The 19,213-nt window shown below is 46.3% G+C and overlaps 1 protein-coding gene across 1 annotated transcript in view; it reads left to right on the forward strand.

The window, feature by feature from the left end:
• Wdr33 (WD repeat domain 33) overlaps window positions 1-19,213 on the forward strand; it is a 114,694-nt gene that overhangs the window by 94,089 nt on the left and 1,392 nt on the right. Inside the window, exons 13-21 of the mRNA XM_006977946.4 lie at window positions 232-318; window positions 568-707; window positions 1,757-1,909; window positions 2,134-3,219; window positions 8,487-8,595; window positions 11,732-12,170; window positions 15,943-16,106; window positions 16,196-16,291; window positions 17,914-18,129. Coding sequence (XP_006978008.1) covers window positions 232-318; window positions 568-707; window positions 1,757-1,909; window positions 2,134-3,219; window positions 8,487-8,595; window positions 11,732-12,170; window positions 15,943-16,106; window positions 16,196-16,291; window positions 17,914-18,129 — 2,490 coding nt within the window. The remainder of the gene's footprint in view (window positions 1-231; window positions 319-567; window positions 708-1,756; window positions 1,910-2,133; window positions 3,220-8,486; window positions 8,596-11,731; window positions 12,171-15,942; window positions 16,107-16,195; window positions 16,292-17,913; window positions 18,130-19,213) is intronic.

Raw genomic sequence — 19,213 nt, forward strand, 5'->3', positions numbered from 1 at the left:
TTGTTTTGTTTGGAGACATGGTCTCACTGTGTATTCCTGACTGACTTAACTTGCTATTGCTATATAGTCTATGCTGGTCTTGAACTCATAGAGATCTACTGCCTCTGTCTTCTGAATGTTGCGATTAAAGGCATGTGCTACTGCACCCAGTGATATTACTTATTTTTATAGAGCATCATTTGTAGGGAACACTATGAAACTCTCTATTGACAATGGTTATATTATTTGTAGATGACCTGGAACCTAATAGCCTGGCAGTCATCCCAGGGATGGGAATACCAGAACAACTGAAATTAGCTATGGAGCAAGAACAGATGGGTAAGGGCAGTTATGTTCATCCATTTAATTTTTTTTTATAAGTTTTTGTAGACCTCTATCTTATTTTCATGGTAAAATAGTTTGTTAATAAATGGTGTTGAAATGCTCACATGGTTTATGTTGAGGATTTTGAATAAAAATAATTCAGACTATATAAAGTTTAAAAATGTTGCTTCCAACAATTTGTTCATTTATTAAGTTGCTACATTCTTTCGTTTAAGGGACTAACTGTTCTTTCTGTGGTTTCAGGGAAAGATGAAGCAAATGAAATCGAGATGACAATTCCAGGCCTAGATTGGGGAATGGAGGAAGTGATGCAAAAGGATCAGAAGAAGGTTCCGCAGAAGAAGGTCCCTTATGCAAAGCCCATTCCTGCTCAGTTCCAGCAGGTGAGTCACTAACAGCACCTTGTGCTGAGGGGTCTGTGGCTGGATCCTTTCACTGGTGCTCAGAAGTAGGTGCCTTTGGATAAGCCCGTCAGCCCTTTGGGTGCCTTCTGCCCATAGTCTCCTTTTAAACATACTTACCATTTGCTGCTTTAAAGTTAAATCCTGAGCTTCACATCCATCTTCTCTTTGCCTTCTCTTATTATTACCTCATTTTTATCATTTACATTGTCAGAGGGAAGAGAAAGAATCAGCAGGCAGTGTATGTTGCTGTCGTCTGCTTCACTGATACAAATACTCAAGTGGCTAGCAGCTTTGCATTCGTGTGTGTGTGTGTGTGTGTGTGTGTGTGTGTGTGTGTGTGTGTGTGTGTGTGTTCATTGGTATTTTGCCTGCACGTATGTCTGTGTGAGGTTGTCTGATCCTCTGGAACTGAAGTTACAGACAGTTGTGAGCTGCCATGTGGGTGCTGAGAAATGAATCTGGTTCCTCTGAAAGAATAGCCAGTGCTCTTAACTGCTGAACCCATCTCTCCAGCCTCAAAGCCTTGTATTCTTGATAACTGCAATAAAAAATAAAAAATAAAAAAGTCTGTTTTGGTTCATGGTTTCAGAAGGTTCATGGTTCTGTGGTGTGAGAGAACATCATGATGGGGAGCATGTTGCAGAATAAAGCTCACTTCCTAATTCCCAAAGAGCAGAGAGGGTGAAAGGAGCTTGGGTCTCAGTATCCCCTACAAGGGTGTACCCCCAATTACCGACTCACTCCTTCAAGCCCCTGCCTCCTAGGATTTCACTTCCTCCCCAAAGTCATCACCTGGATACCAACCCATCACCATATGAACTTTTGAGGATACCGAAGGGTAGCTTGTAGCTGTCATAATTTTAGTAATTTCCAATGACTAATGCACCTGCCACACTCAATTATGTTACAAAGAATTGGCTTTAGAGGGGAAGACAGTTCAGCCACGTATACTGATGATATTAGAGAATATTTTCAACCTATCATAATTTTCATGCTTGTCTCTCATTTAATTTTCTTTTTTTCCTAAGGCCTGGATGCAAAATAAAGTTCCAATTCCTGCTCCAAATGAGGTACTGAATGATAGGAAAGAGGATATCAAATTGGAAGAGAAGAAAAAAACACAAGCAGAAATTGAACAAGAAATGGCCACATTACAGTATACCAATCCACAGCTTTTAGAGGTGTGTAAGCTAAGAAAGTAGAGGTAGCATCTTTTATTGATATCCTTTCCACACTCTTTATTGTTGTTTTTAATGATACATGCGTGCGTGCACGCATGTGTGTACACGTACGTATGTGGCATGGTGTGCATGTGGATGTCAGAAGGCAGTATAGCAGTCTTACTTGAGGGCTTTAGCTTATTTTATTTGTTCTGTACACTAATTTTTTTTTCTCCCCTTTCCAGCAACTTAAAATTGAAAGGCTTGCACAGAAACAGGCTGATCAGATCCAGCCTCCACCCTCGTCTGGTACCCCTCTGCTCGGACCTCAGCCCTTTTCTGGACAAGGTCCAATATCTCAGATTCCTCAAGGTTTTCAGCAACCTCATCCATCTCAGCAGATGCCATTGGTGGCTCAGATGGGTCCTCCAGGTCCCCAGGGCCAGTTCAGAGCTCCTGGACCCCAGGGACAAATGGGACCACAAGGCCCTCCATTGCATCAAGGAGGTGGGGGACCACAAGGATTCATGGGACCACAAGGACCCCAGGGCCCTCCCCAGGGACTGCCTCGGCCTCAAGACATGCACGGTCCCCAAGGAATGCAGAGGCACCCTGGACCTCATGGCCCTTTGGGTCCCCAAGGGCCACCCGGACCTCAAGGTAGTTCTGGTCCTCAAGGTCATATGGGTCCCCAGGGTCCACCTGGACCACAGGGTCACATTGGCCCCCAAGGTCCACCTGCTCCTCAGGGCCACATGGGCCCGCAGGGGCCTCCTGGTACTCAAGGAATGCAGGGACCACCTGGTCCCCGAGGAATGCAAGGACCTCCTCATCCTCATGGGATACAGGGTGGACCAGGGTCTCAAGGAATCCAAGGTCCAGTGTCTCAGGGACCTTTGATGGGACTGAATCCAAGAGGAATGCAGGGGCCTCCAGGACCTCGGGAGAACCAGGGTCCTGCTCCTCAAGGGATCATGATTGGCCACCCACCTCAAGAGATGAGAGGACCTCATCCTCCAAGTGGATTGCTGGGACATGGCCCTCAGGAAATGAGAGGTCCGCAGGAGATGCGGGGCCTGCAGGGGCCTCCACCACAGGGATCCATGTTGGGCCCTCCACAGGAACTTCGAGGGCCCTCAGGGTCACAAGGACAGCAGGGGCCGCCCCAGGGCTCTTTGGGACCTCCACCCCAGGGTGGCATGCAAGGACCCCCTGGACCTCAGGGACAACAGAACCCGGCAAGAGGGCCACATCCATCTCAAGGGCCAATACCATTCCAGCAGCAAAAAACACCTCTGCTAGGTGATGGGCCCCGGGCTCCCTTCAATCAGGTATTACTCATTTCCTGTTGAACGCATTAACACATGGGAATGGACTCTGTACTGCACAGTACTCGTAAGGATGCGGAAAAGCACTTAGAGCTGGGCTCACCTGATCTTTAAGTGTCAATAGTGGCTTATGACAGTGGTAGCCTGGCTGGAGGAACGTGGTGAGATGGAGATGTGGAACTAGTTACACCGTCATTAAGTAGATCTCATGTGTCTTTACTTTGCACCTTATTATTTTTCACAGAGATTCCTCCAGAACAGATCAGCTTTCAATGGAATACAGTTACTTGTGCCAAGGCTCCAAAGAGTTGTGGCTCTAAGAGGGGAGTGTGTTAGATTGTGGGCAGTTCCACAACTGTTGGAGTCTATTGTGGACTTTTTAGTCTGATTATTCCATGGACCTGCACGTAAGCAGTCCACCTTCAACATTTCTGTCCACTCCAGTTTAAATTTTTTAAAATTCCATTTACTTACTTTATGTGCATGTGTGTGCACATGCTCACATGCCATAGCAAGCATGTGGAGGTCAGAGGAGTATTTGTAGAAACTGATTCTCCTCCCATTTGGGCCTCAGGAATCTGCTTCACCTGGTTAGACGTGATAGCAGGTCCTCTCAGCCATTCCACACGTTGTCATTGTTGTTTTAATTACATTCATTTATATCTATTTACTGTGTGTGTGTGTGTGTGGCAAATGCCCACTTTTAAAGATGGCCTGAGGGTGTTGGAGGATACTGAAAGCCATCTGCCTTACTATTTTCATTTCAGTGGATGCATTTATAGAAGAACTGATTCCAGACCAGAGCACTCAAAACTAATGCTTTGTGCATTAAATTCTCTTCAAGCTGTTGTCATCTGCAGGATCATGAGGCTGTAACTTATTTGACAAAATGCTTTGCTAGCATGTGGGATATGTTGGCTGGAGACAGAAGAATCTGGAGTTCAAGGTCATCCTTGAACACATGTCAGAAAACCATCCCCCATATATCTATATATGTTGTAAGACAGGGTCTTACTGTATAGCTCTGGCTGGAGCTTGTTTTGCAGACTAGGCTGGCTTCAAACTCATAGAGGTCCCTCCACCTCTGCCTTGCAAATGCTGAGATTAAAGGTGTGCACCATCTTGCCCAGTCCCCAAATTATAAAGTTAAAAGTAGTATTTGTAGGAAGGAGTATTTGTGTAGGTATCTGGTTGTTTTTCAAGGACTCCCTCTTCAAGAAGTTTTGCTACTCAGTCATTATTTGCTGCTTGAGAGATAGTGTGAAGAGAGTTTTAAGTTGTTTGGGGGTGAATTACACAAGACAGCAGGGGCGTGGGTGGATTTAGTAGTGTTTGCTTATGAGGTGATGACTCTGAAGTTCTCAGTCTTTGTATTTTTTGGGAATGAACAGCTGGGCTTTTTGCTAGAATTCAGTTGTGGGCACACAACAGTAAGTGAAGGACCCCACAGCTCTGCTCTGAAGGACACTCGGATACGGGGTGGGAAAGATAATAAAATAAAAATCTTTTCTTCGGGTGGGTGGGGGAGCTGCTGGAGTGGTGGCGAACGCCTTTGATCCCAGCACTCAGGAGACAGGCGGATCTCGGTGAGTTCCAGGCCAGCCTGGTCTACAGAGTGAGTTCCAGGACAGCCAGGGCTACATAGAGAAACCCTGTCTCAAACAAACAAAACAAAGAACCCATTTTTTTTCCCTTAACCTTTTACTGGGGAAGGAGAAGGCTGAAGATGGAACCCAGGACCATCGTGCATGCTGGGCAGGCAATGTACCTCTCAGCACATACAGCCCTGTCCTCTTGTGCTTTCCAGATTCCACTGAGAGTCCATGGTCTAAAAATAGCCATTTGGGCCAGTGCGATGGCTCAGCAGGTCAGGGCATTTGCCAAGCAAACCTGATGATGTATGAGTCCCCCAAGCCCACATGGTAGGAGAGCAGCACCCGCACGTCATCCTCTAACCTCCACGTGTGCCTTGGCACACAGATGTGCTACAGTGTGAAATGTAACCATTGGATTTACTGAGCATGTGATGTCGTATTCTGTAGATTTCCCAAAACTTGAAAATGTCATTTGAGTCACTTCCACCTTATGGTATTTAGAATGAACTGGATACAGTTCAGAGCTGTCATCCTAAATTGCTCTAAAACTCCACATAGTGTGTGTGTGTGTGTGTGTGTGTGTGTGTGTGTGTGTGTGTGTGTGTAGATCAGTCTATCTGTCTGTCTATCAATTGGTTTTTTGAGACAGGGTTTCTCTGTGTAGCCCTGGCTGTTCTGGAATTCGCTTCATAGCCCACGCTGGCCTCGAACAGAGATCCATCTGCCTCTGCCTCCCGAGTGCTGGGATTAAAGGCGTGTGTGCTTCACCATTGCCCATTATATAGCTTATTAATTCACTGTGTACTTGCATGTGTATACTACTTACTCTAGTTATTAACTGCTTTTTTTGTTTGTTTGTTTGTTTATGAAAGAATAGTTTTCATTTTGGAGGATTATAAAACTAAGAAACTTACTGTTATATGATGAATGAAACTCTAGACATGTTAGAGGACAGCCAAATTTATACATGAAAACCATCATGGTTCCAAAATTTCTAGTTGACTTGAATTACTAGAATGAGTCTGAAAGACTTGATACTGTGTTTAGGGCATTTCAAATCTCAGAATTTTCTTGATGGAAAATTTGCTCCTGTTTCTTATATCCTAAAGTCTGACTTTCCCCACTTTGATCAAGTGGTTTTTTCATTGCTTTACTTCAGTGGAATCGGGTGTTAAAATAGCAGCATGAAAGAAAGACACTGTTAAGAACTGTTCAGGGTAAAAGTGGGCAGCAAAGCGGTTTAGACATTTTTGCCATTGAGGGCTGGGAAGGTGGCTCATGGGATAGGAGCAACTGATACAGGAGTATGAGGACCTGAGTTTGAATCTCTAGCACCCACATTAGAAAGCTGGGCATGGTCACACTCGCGTCTGGAACCCCAGCACTGTGAGGGAAGAGAGGAGGATCATGGGACTTTTGGCTGCTGGCCTATTTCCAGGTTTAGTGAGAGAGCTTATTCGTGGGAGTAATGTGAAGAGTGATAGAGCAGGACATCTGACCTCGGCATGTATGCATGTATGCACGTACACTAAAGCCAAAGCCTCAGAAATTTCTGGCAGTGCATTACTGATGGCATTTTCCTCTCTGTTTTTTAAAATGGACTCATCATGTAACCCAGGCCAGCCTTGAACTCTGAGTCCTCCTGCCTCAGCCTCCCGAGTTCTGGGTTTATAGACCATATCTAATGAGCATTTTAATGAATTAGTTTTTGTACATTAGTGGAGTCCTGACACCAAGACTGCACTGTCACTGTCCATTCATGTGACTGACTGGTTTGTGACATGTGAGTAGTTTTACTACTGAGGTTTGAACCCGTGCTAGTCTCTCTCATACAAAGGCCAGTCAGTAAGACAGGGTTCCTCTGTGTAAAAGCCCTGGCTATCCTGGAACTCACTCTGTAGACCAGGCTGGCCTTGAACTCACAGAGATCCACCTGCCTCTGCCTTCCAAGTGCTGGGATTAAAAGCATGCGCCACATGCCAGGCTATTAAGTGTATTTTCTGTATGAAAGAATTTCCAGATACTTTCTGTTTTGTCTTGCTTTTGTTTTGTTATCTTTGTTTGAGATAAGGTTTTACTGTGTAGCCCAGGCTAGCCTTGAACTCACAGAGATCTGCCTCTGCCTCCCAAGTACTAGGATCGAAGGTGCATGCCACCATGCCTGGTTTGTCTAGTTTAGCTTTGTTAAGACTCCTGCTCCAAGGTCTTTGGGCAATGTGGGGAATCAGAACAAATACTAAGTGGCCATGGTGGCTCACCTGTCTTTCCAACCTTGGGAAGTGAAGACAGAGTCCCTAAGGCGAGCTGGCTGGTGAGACCAAGATTAACCATAATGAATTTTGGAGTTGATTGAGAGCCTGACTCAAAGAATAAGATGGAAGAGTATTGAGGAAGATTCCTTGAATCAACCTCAGGCTTCCTGCACATGCATGTGCACACAAAAGCATGTGCACCTTTCTACACATTGACACCTCTCTCTCTCTCTCTCTCTCTCTCTCTCTCTCTCTCTCTCTCACACACACACACACACACACACACACACACACACACACACACACACACACAGAGTTCGGGAGAGATGACTTAGTGGTTAAGAGCACTTGTTGCTATTGCAGAAGGCTCGGGTTTGATTACACGTATCCACATGATGGCTCACAACCATCTGTAACTCCAGTTCCGGGGGATCTGATGTCCTTTTCTGGCCTGTATGGATACTGAGTACACATGTAGTACACATACATACATGCAGGCAAAACATCATACACAAATATTAAATAAATCTTAAAAAAAAAAAAAAAGCCAATGCAGCGGCCCACATCTGTAATCTTGTCCGAGCACGGCTGCTAGGTGTGGTCAGAAGCCCACAGGCCACCAGCTTACAGTATAGTAACAGCAATAAGAGAGATGTTGCCTCAGTGAGGTGGGAAAGGAGAACCAGTTCCTGAAAGCTGTCCTCTTACCTCTGCATGTGACAGTGTGCACCTCCTCCACAAAATAAATAAATAGTAACCAGAAGCTCCATCCAGATGTAGCCTTGAGAGGGTTGGTTGTGGTGTCACAACTTGACAGTTCAAGCTGCCTGCCTGGTAGAGGCCAGGCCTGTCCCGTTGTGAGGAGCTCACGGTCTGCAAGAGCTAGGGCACTACACTGTGGCTCTCTTGGTTCCTGCTTGACCTTACAAGGGAAGCTCTGGCTTTAACTGAAACCTATCCGGAGGTTTAAAATACAGATGCTTCTTCCTTTGATTGTGGAAAAGAAATAACTCCTTCCCCAGTTTAGAATTGTTTATGTGTATATTCCTTTGTGTTTTGTGTGAATACAGGTGTGTGCATGCCACCTTGTTGGAGTCAGGTTGTCCTGCATCTGACAAGCTCTGGCCTTTGTGTATCTTGGGACTCTCCCATTCCAGCTGTATTTTATCCCAAGTGCACTGGGGTCCCCGACTTGGGCTGCTTCATCTGACGTTCCTTGGGTGCTGGGGAATGCAAGCTCCATCCGGTTCTCATGCTTGCAGGGCTCTTTATCTACCAAGCCATCTCTCCAGCCCACTTCAGGGGGATTTTGTTCTAATGTCACTAGCTAAATATTTAACTCGAGCAGATTTTCACGTTATGGTTGTTGTTCCTGAAGCGCCTGTCCATGGTCTCACACCTGTCTTTACATGTTTCCCCTCAGGAAGGACAGAGTGCGGGTCCCCCACCCTTGATACCAGGCCTAGGGCAGCAGGGAGCACAAGGCCGAATCCCTCCTCTGAACCCTGGACAAGGACCTGGCCCTAACAAAGGTAAATATATGCTTGGTGAGGAAGTGTGTCTTCTCCCTGTTGTATACACTTGACAGTAAGTAGTTTTGTTGGCACTTGATACGGTGGCATTGTAGTGGACCTGCTGAGAAGGTCACAGTCACTTTAGGGGGGAGTTTGCTGAGTCTTTGGTTGCCATAGATAATGTTTGCTTAGGCAGTGATGCTGGCAGAGAAAATGAGTCCCATACTACCAGAGACGTGTGTGAAACCACAGCCCTGGCATTTGTGTCTGTGGCCAGCTCAGCCCACACTGGAATGGCAAGTGGCTCTTGTGCCTGTGGGATGCAGGTCCATATGTCTGGCCTTCCAAAGAGCAGAACCGCCTCTGCTTTCAGCTCCTTGATAGGGTGGAGGATGCAGCATGTTAATGGAGTTCTTATTATCACTCCCCTTTGCCCCATTGTTCCGTATTGGCTCTTTAACTGCATCCATTGTAAGGCACCATTTGAGGAAGAAAGCAATGTACTAATGTTGTGAAAAGCAAAGATGAAGACTATCAACATTTAGGGCCTATGGCTATTTGGAAGTTACCATTTAACCAGAGGATTTGGTTGAACGGCATTGTGCCCTTGCTCCCAGGTGGGCAGCCTTGGAGTAACGGGTAAGGGCTGGGCTGGCAGGAGAGTTGGCATGGAAGAACTTAGGGGAATATGAACAGAAGTGAGGTAGGAGTGGAATGATCCCACTCAGCACCCTTAGGAAAGAATAGTACATTGGCACATGGGGCACTGTGGGGACGGTACCTCACAGTGCTGCACACCTTTATTACTAATTGGCCAAACCCGCAGCCCCATATGGTACATGTTAGAGGTTTTCGTCCCATCCTATTGGATTAAGAGAAGGCCTTTCAACATTTATAGCCCTGGAGTTTAGACATTTAAAGCTCAGCTTTGAGTTGATGTGAGACATTAAAAGGTAAGAAAGAACAGGGATTCAAGCGCTTTTATTTCCATCCCCGTTGCTACCATAGAAGTGGTAGCGGTAGATACACAGAAGGATTTGTGAGAGAAAGAAAAGGAAGAGTTTTCCTGGAGGCTTGGGGACCCTTGGGGAAGGGCATTTGTTGTCCACGCGGTACTTCCGTTAATGAATGAAAGTGGCCTCTCTGCCACACCTGCGTCTGTCTCCACTTGTTCCTGCGCATCTTGCTCGCCCCTCTCTCTCCCCCTCTCCCTTTCTCCCTCCTCCTCCCCACCTGCCCTGCTGCCTTCCCTCCCCTCTTTCTCCTAGGGACCAGAGGGAGAAGGGAGAGACATGCAAGTGGCTTACCATCCCCTCCTGGATTAGTTGCCACCAACACAACATCACCGTTTGTAGTGGTAGGTTTCTTTCCTTGGAAGAAAGTTGACAGGCTCCTTTTAACCAGAGATGGTGAGATGAGTGTTTGTAGGTTAATGAAGTCCAGATGGAACTCGTGTCATATCCTCTGGTCAGTTGTCACTAAGTTCAGACAACCTGACGTTGGAGAAGCAATTGTCTTAATTCGGGTTTCTGTTGCTGTGATAAAACGTCATGACGAAAAGCAGCTTGGGGAGGAAAGGGTGTATTTTACCTTACAGCTTATAAGTCCATTACCCAGGGAAGTCAGGGAAGGAACTCAAGGCAGGAACCTCGAGGCAGGAGCTGATGAGAGGTCATAGAGGGGTGCTGCTCACTGGCTTGCTCTCCGTGGCTTGCTCCGACTGCTTTCTCATACAGCCTAGGACCACCAGCTCAGGGATGACACCACCCAGAAGAACTGGGTCCTCTCAGTCAAGTACCCAGGCTTACCCAGGGGCCAGTCTATGGGGACATTTTCTTAGTTGAGATTCCCTCTTGGAAAGTGACTCTAGCTTGTATCAAGTTGATGTAGCACTAACCAGCACAGCTGTGAGAGCAGTGAGCATTGAGTGCTTGTCCGTTAGGGGAGTGGACCCAGATATTTGCAGACTGCCTGGAGAAAGGACAGTGGAGCTCAAGTGCAGAGACTTTTTCTGACATCACCTTTTTATACTGAGATTTCCAAGTTTCAGTCCATGCTGAGTGGAGAGGAGTTGAAGTGGCTGGGGAAATGAAAAATGGAAGGGTGCGAGTTGGAGGCAGTGAACAGAAGTGTTGACTGACTGATACAGGAAAGTTGTCTTATTAACAAGAAACAGCAGCAAAAGGCAGGAGCTGGGAAGTTTCGAATAAAATTCTTGTCTGCAAAACATGCTAATAATAACATACTTGAGGCCCATCATTCCCAGAAAGAGCAAAATAAGATGTAAATGCAAACCCCAAAGTTGAAGGCCAGCAGAGCTCGTTTGTCCCCAAACGACTGTTAGAGGGGCCCATGGTTCCGTGAGCCTCATGGAGGATTGTGTTAAGATTCCTGAAAGGCCGTATGGCATAAAGCAGCAGGCCAGGGACTAAAGGGGTGGACAGTAGGTGGCAGCAGTGTAGACCCGGGGCCTGTGATGGCTTTGTGGTCTTTACATGAGCAGAAGTGAATTTGTGTGTGTGTGTGTGTGTGTGTGTGTGTGTGTGTGTGTGTGTGTGTGTGTGTGTGTAAAATTTATTTTCAGTTTTGAAACAGGGTCTCACTGTATATCCCTGGCTGGCCTGAAACTCTCTCTGTAGATCAGGCTGGTCTCAAACTCAAATCCATCTACCTTTACCTCCTAAGTGCTAGGATTAAGGGAGTGTGCCACTACCCCTGGCTGATGTGAATTCTTGATAACACAGTCTCTTAGCTTTCAGCTGCCCGGTCTACAGCCCAGCTTTTCTCTGTTGTGTCTCTTGGGTATCTAATCAGGGGCCCTGATGAAGTCGCAGGAAGGGACAGGGTAGGAAAGTCCATTCTCGTGCTGAAAGTTCACTTATGTTTTCAACATGTGGCCGAGAAGTGGACACTCTGTAGAGATTAGTGATTATCCTTAGGTCACATTATAAAGCTGAAAGTTGTACCCCAAACCCCATGGTCTCCCCATTATATGATGCTTTGGGATGTTTATCTTCTAAGTACCCTGAGAACCTAGAAGGGAAAACATTATAGGGCAAAGTACCTCCTAGAATTGACAGGTACTGTAGAGCAGGCCTGCACAGCAGGCCTCATGGAAGCCATGGTAACTAACATTCAGCTTTGTTTCTTGTAGGTGACTCTCGAGGCCCTCCCAACCATCACCTGGGCCCCATGTCAGAGAGGCGGCACGAGCAGACGGGTGGCCCCGAGCATGGGCCTGAGAGGGGCCCTTTCCGGGGTGGCCAGGACTGCAGGGGTCCTCCTGACAGGCGTGGCTCTCACCCTGATTTCCCTGACGACTTCAGCAGACCAGACGACTTCCACCCTGACAAGCGCTTTGGCCACCGGTTAAGGGAATTTGAAGGGCGAGGAGGACCCTTACCACAAGAAGAGAAGTGGAGGCGAGGGGGCCCTGGACCTCCCTTTCCACCCGATCACAGGGAATTCAGTGAGGGTGATGGCCGGGGTGCAGCCCGAGGCCCTCCAGGGGCATGGGAAGGCCGCAGACCTGGAGATGAACGGTTCTCCAGGGATCCTGACGACCCACGTTTTCGAGGACGCAGAGAAGAAAGGTAAGGAAGTGTACTCCTTGGGTTTTCTGCATTTCCCTGCCCTCACTACAAAGATGGTTTTCCTTTCCTAGGGGAAAGTACAATGTTGATTTAGCCCTACGTTCTATGTGGTTAGCATTTAGACTTTACTTTTTTACTTTGTTTTATTTAGGTTTTTTTGAGACAGGGTTTCTCTGTGTAGCCCTGGCTGTCCTGGAATTCACTCTGTAGGACAGGCTGGCCTCGAACTCCCAGAGATCCGCCTGCCTCTGCCTGCTGAGTGCTGGGATTCAAATAAAAGGCGTGTGACCCCACTGCCTGTCAGCATTTAGACTTTAAAGTTATGTTATCTGTGGTTCTCTATGATCTGTGCACTGGAGACCTTTGTCTTTCAAGTTGCTGTGACACATCTCATGCTGCGGTCCAGGCTGTCCTTGAATTCCCAGGCCTTGTCTCTGCCTCCTGAGAGCAGTGTGCCACTACCCCTGACTAACGTTTCTTAATTAAAGATGGGCGACTGTGTATGTATGCTCAGCGAGTGTCTTGGATCTGACTTATGGTGTCCAGGTTAATTAGCTGATGCGATCTGAACCAGATATTATAATTGAAAACAAAGGGCTGGTGGGGCTGGAAAGATGGCTCAGTGGTTAACAGCACTGGCTGCTCTTCCAGAGGTCCTGAGTTCAATTCCCAGCAACTGCATAAATCTTAAAAAAAGACTTGTCTTACACTTTACCACTGAGCCTTCTCTTCAGCCCTGTTTTTTTTGTTTTTAAAGAAATTTCTGAGAGCTTGTAAGACAAGTCTTTTTTTTTTTTTTTTTTAAGATTTATTTATTTATTTTATGTACAGTGTTCTGCCTACATATATGCTTGCAGGTCAGAAGAGTGTATCAGATGGTTGTGAGCCACCATGCAGTTGCTGGGAATTGAACTCAGGACCTCTGGAAGAGCAGCCAGTGCTGTTAACCACTGAGCCATCTCTCCAGCCCTCAACCCTATTTTTTTTTATCTTTGTGTGTGTGTGTGTGTGTGTTTGTGTGCGCGCGCATGCAAATTTCATGCTTTCATTGTTTTTCTCTGCTGAGTAGTACTCTACTGTGTATATGTACCACATTTTTTTCATCCATTCTTCAGTTGACAGGCATCTAGGTTGTTTCCAGGTTCTGGCTATTACAAATAGTGCTGCTATGAACATAGCTGAGCATGTATCTTTATGGTATGAATCAGCATTCCTTGGGTATATGCCCCAAGAGTGGCATGGCTGGGTCTTGAGGTAGATTGATTCCTAATTTTCTGAGAAACCGCCATACTGATTTCCTCAGTGGTTGTACAAGTTTGCACTCCCACCAACAGTGGAGGAGTGTTCCCTTTGCTCCACATCCTCTCCAACATTGACTATCATTGGTGTTTTTGATTGTAGCCATTTTGACAGGAGTAAGGTGATATCTCAGAGTCGTTTTGATTTGCATTTCTCTGATGATTAAGGATGTTGAGCATTTCTTTAAATGTCTTTCAGCCATTTGTGATTCTTGTTTTGTGAATTCTCTGTTTAGCTCTTTAGCCCATTTTTTAATTGGACTGTTTAGTATTTTGATGTCTAGTTTCTTGAGTTCTTTATATGCTATGGAGATCAATCCTCTGTCAGATGTGCGGTTGGTGAAGATCTTTTCCCATTCTGTTGGCTGTCTTTTTGTCTTATTGACTGTGTCTTTCGCCCTGCAAAAGCTTCTCAATTTTGAGAGGTCCCATTTATTAATTGTTGTGCTAGGGTCTGTGCTGCTGGTGTTATATTTAGGAAATGGTCTCTGGTGCCAATGCGTTCAAGAGTTCTTCCTACTTTCTTTTCTATTAAGTTTAGTGTAACTGGATTTATGTTCAGGTCTTTGATCCACTTGGACTTGAGTTTTGTGCATGGTGACAGATATGGATCTATTTGTAATCTTTTACATATTGACATCCAGTTATGCCAGCACCATTTGTTGAAGATACTTTCTTTTTTCCATTGTATAGTTTTGGCTTCTTTGTCAAAAACCAGGTGTTCATATGTGCATGGATCAATGTCAGGGTCTTCAATTCAATTCCATTGGTCCATATGTGGATTTTTATACCAGTACCAAGCTGTTTTTATTGCTATAGCTCTATAGTAGAGTTTGAGGTCAGGGATGGTGATGCCTCCAAAGGTTGCTTTATTGTATAGGATTCTTTTAGCTATCCTGGGTCTTTTGTTCTTCCATATGAAGTTGAGTATTTTTCTTTCCAAGTCTGTGAAGAATTGTGTTGGTATTTTGATGGGAATTGCATTGAATCTGTAGATTGCTTTTGGTAAGATTGCCATTTTTACTATGTTAATCCTACCTATAAAAGATGATTTTTAAAATTATTTATTCATTTATTATTTATTTAGTTTAGATTTTCGAGACAGGATTTCTCTGTGTAGCTCTGGCTATCCTGGAACTTGTTCTATAGACCAGGCTGGCTTAGAACTCACAGAGATCCTCCTGCCTCTGCCTCCTGAGTGGTGGGATTAAAGGCAGGTGACACCCCCTCCCAGTGTGGGGTAGGTGGGGTGGATAGTGACACTTTTTGTTCTGTTTTTCCTTCCTAATTCCATATCCCGCACTACCTTCATATCCTCATACAACTCTGCTTACTGACTTTCAAGAGTATGGGGCAGCTATCTGTATCATACGTGATATGTACCCTATATACCATACCAATAGGTATTAGAGCTTCAATATAGGAATTTAGGGGGGCACAAGCCGTCCCTACCAGTATAAAGGTGAAGGAGACTCCATTTGTACCCGGGGTATTGGCACGGTGGATGCCTGGGCACAGGAAATAATATGCTGTGTTTCAGGCACAGCACTCCTGTTGAGACTGTTCTAGCCCATCGTGCCTCTTGTGCTGTTCCACGCTGACCCAGGTCTGCTGTGCTTACAGCCAAGATGCTTTGGTCATGCCACCTGGGGACAAAGAAGCTAATTAAAAGGGAACTGGAGGAAAAACCATACAACCTGGCTCATGCTTGGTATCTTAGTGTTCTATTGCTGTGAAGAGACACCATGACCAAGGCAACTCTTATTAAAGAAAGCATTTAAGCGGGGCTTGTTCAGATCTAGAGGGTGAGTCCATGATCATCATGGAGAGAAGCAGGCAGGCAGGCACTGGAGCAATAACTGAGAGCTCTATATCCTGATCCACGGGCAGCAGGCAGAGGGACAGACTGGGCCTGGCACAGGCATTTGAAACCTGAAAGCCCACTCCCGGTGAAATGCCTCCTCTAGCAAAGCCACACCTCCTATCTTTCCTGGACAATTCCATGAACTGGAAACCAAGTATTCAAGCGTGGGCCTGTGGGGCCTTCTCATTCAGACTACCAGAGTGGAGACCACTCTGCTGCACCAAATACACAGAGTGCATGTCCCCAGACAAGTCATGATCAGCACCCCTTTTTCCATCTGTATGTAAAAAAGAATGTCCATCATAAAAAACAAAACAACTGAACAACAACAAAAGGTACCCGTTGTAGTGGAAAGGTCGGTGAGGAGGGGATGAGACAGTAATACACGGAAAGAACTTGGTCCATCCCTGTCAGCGGAAGTAACCTACATCCTGCCACGTTGTTGCCTTCCGTCTACTTAGGACTGTAATGTTAGTGCTGTAAAGTGAATAATAATCAATAAATAGATCATGTGTTTATCTCCATTTACATTGTATATTAAAGTTTCCTGTTCTCTCCATACTTAAGAGGAATGTATTTCTGAAGGTGGACATTGTGTTTTTGTTCTCAGCTTTAGAAGAGGAGCCCCCCCAAGACATGAAGGCCGGGCTCCACCAAGAGGAAGGGACAACTTTCCTGGTCCTGATGACTTTGGTCCAGAAGAGGGTTTTGATGCTTCTGATGAAGCATCCCGAGGACGAGATCTCAGAGGACGAGGCCGTGCCAACCCACGAGGTGAGCAGTTGAGAACAGCTGGTCTGAGGGACAGCAGCCTTGAGCACAGCTGGGCGGCCTCTGAGCGGTCCGTTTGCTTCTCTTCGTAGGGGGATCCAGGAAGTGCCTACTCCCCACTCCTGACGAGTTCCCTCGCTTTGAAGGAGGACGGAAGCCAGATTCCTGGGATGGAAACCGAGAGCCCGGTAAGGAGGGAAGGAGACGTACTTGTGCTTTGGTAGTTCCCAGAGTAGAGACCATCGCCAGGTTCTGTCTTGTCTAGTTTTACTCCATGGAGGCCGGTTGTCTTCCTGTCTGTCTGTTCAGGTGTCTTATCTCAATAGATTTAATGCAGAAATAAGTGGGAGAACCCAGCTTATTTTGTTTTGTTTTTTTGTTTGTTTTGTTTTTGTTTATTTTCCTTTTTTCTTAAGATAGAAAAGAGATTTGTGTTAAGTATAAAACAATACTAGCATGGTGGTGGCACATGCCTTTATCCTAGCACTTGGGAGGTAGAGCCAGGCAGATCTCTGTGAGTTTGAGGCCAGCCTGGGCTACAGAGTGAGTTCCAGGAAAGGCACCAAAGCTACACAGAGAAACCCTGTCTCGAAGAAAAAAAAAAAGTATAAAACAATACATTTGGGTTAGGGATATAGTTTAAATCCTCAGCCATTCTTGGCATTAGCACCTGGAGTTCCACACTGACGAGGCAGAGGGGAAATCCCTAGAGCTCACTCACCAGCCTGTTCAGTCAGCTGCTGGTTTAGGTTTAGCACCAGGCCCTGTCTCATAAAGTTGTGAGGTCAGGAGTGGTGCACACCTTTAACCCTAGCACTCAGGAGACAGAGGCAAGCGAATCTCTCCAAGTTTGAGACCATTCTGGTCTACACAGAAATTGTAGGCCAGTTAGGGCCACATAGTAAGATCCTGGCTTTAGGAGGAAAAAATCCAAAAAATGGAGACCTGAGGAAGATACTTTATATTGGCCTCTGGCTTCCAGACATACCAGCACATACACAAATAATACCATTCTTTTCATTAAATTGTCATATATTTGGAAAATAAGGATAAAAGAATTAAAATTTTCCTCATCTTGATTTATCATACCATAAAATTAGATGTGTTTTTGTTGTTGTTTTGCGTTTGTTTTCTCTATGTAGCCCTGACTGTCATGGAGAACAGGCTGTCTTCGAACTCAGAGATCCTCCTCCTCTGCCTTCCGAGTGCGGAGACTAGAGGCGTGCACCACCACGTCCAGCCCAGTAGATGTATTTTTGTTAGTGGACTTTTTGGAGTCCTCAGTAAATTTTCTTTATGTGTATATATGTGAGCTATGCATGTGTATGTATGTGTGTTCACATGTGTGTGGGTGTACATGAATACAGGTGGGATGCTTGTGTCTGCGTGTGTATAGAAGCCAGATAACAACTTTCCTTGGTGGCTGTCCGTCTTAGATATTGAGGAGTTGGGAGCCTGCTGGTTTGGCCAGTCTAGCCAGCCGCCTCCCCTGGACCGTCCGCACATGTAGCTTCTATGTGGCTGTGGGTGTCTGAGCTCCAGTCCTCCTCAATAGCAAGTCCTTTCCTGCTGAGCCAGCTCCCTACCCCTTCAATCCATTTAAAGACCGTCACGATAACCAGAGTCCTGTCTCCTCTTATCCCGGGAGGAGTTCCTTTCTTCGTGGTGAGGCTCAACCCGGTCTGTTTCATAGACATTCCTGTTCTCAGGTTGCTCGAAGCGGCCTTATTTCCAGTTGCTTTGGGCTGCACTGATTGGCTGAGATGATAGTGTCAGATCCTTAACCATGGACCTTTGTTTTTCCTTTCAGGACCAGGTCATGAACATTTCCGTGATGCTCCCCGCCCCGATCATCCCCCTCATGATGGCCACTCACCAGCTAGCAGAGAGCGCTCCTCTTCTCTCCAAGGCATGGACATGGCCTCCCTACCACCCCGGAAGCGTCCCTGGCATGATGGGTCGGGCACTTCTGAACACAGAGAGATGGAGGCCCAGGGAGGCCCCTCGGAGGACCGAGGAAGCAAAGGTAAGAGGGCTGCAGCCCCATCCCAGAGCTGCAGGAGTCTGTCCCCGTGGCGGCCTCCGCCCTGCCTTTGTGTGAATGTGGTTTGTTTGCCACCGCTGGGGAGCTGCAGACTCTCCGGGAGGCCCTTGTTCGGGGTGGGTCCTTGTTCAGGGTTTCTACTCTGCTCCTTTGAGCCCTGGCAGTTGTATCCTCCAGCAGTGGCTATTTGGAGCCCCCAGGGGTATCCTCTCGGGGAAGGGAGAGCTATCTTCTCCCAGGTCCTGTACCTTGCTTTTCAGCCTGGGCCCAGGAGGAACATCAGTGGCACTTTAACCAGTAGCAGCCACTGACAGTGACTACAAGTCTGGCTTTAGGTTGGGCTGGGCGGTGGCCTGTGTGGTGTGCTTTGGAAAGGAAGCTGCTGGATGCTCTACCTTGTTCACTGCAGTCTTTCCATAATGACTTGTGTGTATCCGGTCATCTCCCCCACCAGCTAAATGCAGTACTGTTCAATATACTGTGGTCCTAGATGAATTCCTGAGCAGTCAGGGTGCCCAGGCCAAGGACATGTGGCCAGATGACAGCTCTGTTCGGTTGACCTAACATACTTTGCATAATAAGTAGCCAAGCTTATTGTTTGGCAAGTTCTCATCACATCTTCATCTCCATTCGATTAACTTCCATTGAAACATTGCAGACAAAATAGAGCTGGCGATTGTGTTGTAAGAACATGCTCTAGATGAGCCAGTCACATCAGTTCAGGAGAAAAAGTTCTGTTTGTGGATTCATTTACTTTTGCAGTGCTGGGAATGAAACACAGGATCTAGGCACACAGTAGGCAAAGCACTGTACCACTGAGCTGAAGAAAAAACAATTAAAAATTGTGTTTATTCTTTGGTAATTTATTACACAGTTTAAAACACAAAATACTTAGGTCAACTCATCCCAGACCCAGTCCCCTCATGGCACCTTCCCAACTTAATGTATCTTCCTCTTGTTTGTATAACCTGAGTTCAATTAGCACTGTGCATGTGTGCATGGGTATGGGGTGCCATCCATTGCAGCATGGGCAACCTGTCATGGGGCCCACCACTGAAGAAGCTGG

The sequence above is a fragment of the Peromyscus maniculatus genome, chromosome 19 (genome assembly GCF_049852395.1).
Source record: "Peromyscus maniculatus bairdii isolate BWxNUB_F1_BW_parent chromosome 19, HU_Pman_BW_mat_3.1, whole genome shotgun sequence".
NCBI lineage: Eukaryota > Metazoa > Chordata > Mammalia > Rodentia > Cricetidae > Peromyscus > Peromyscus maniculatus.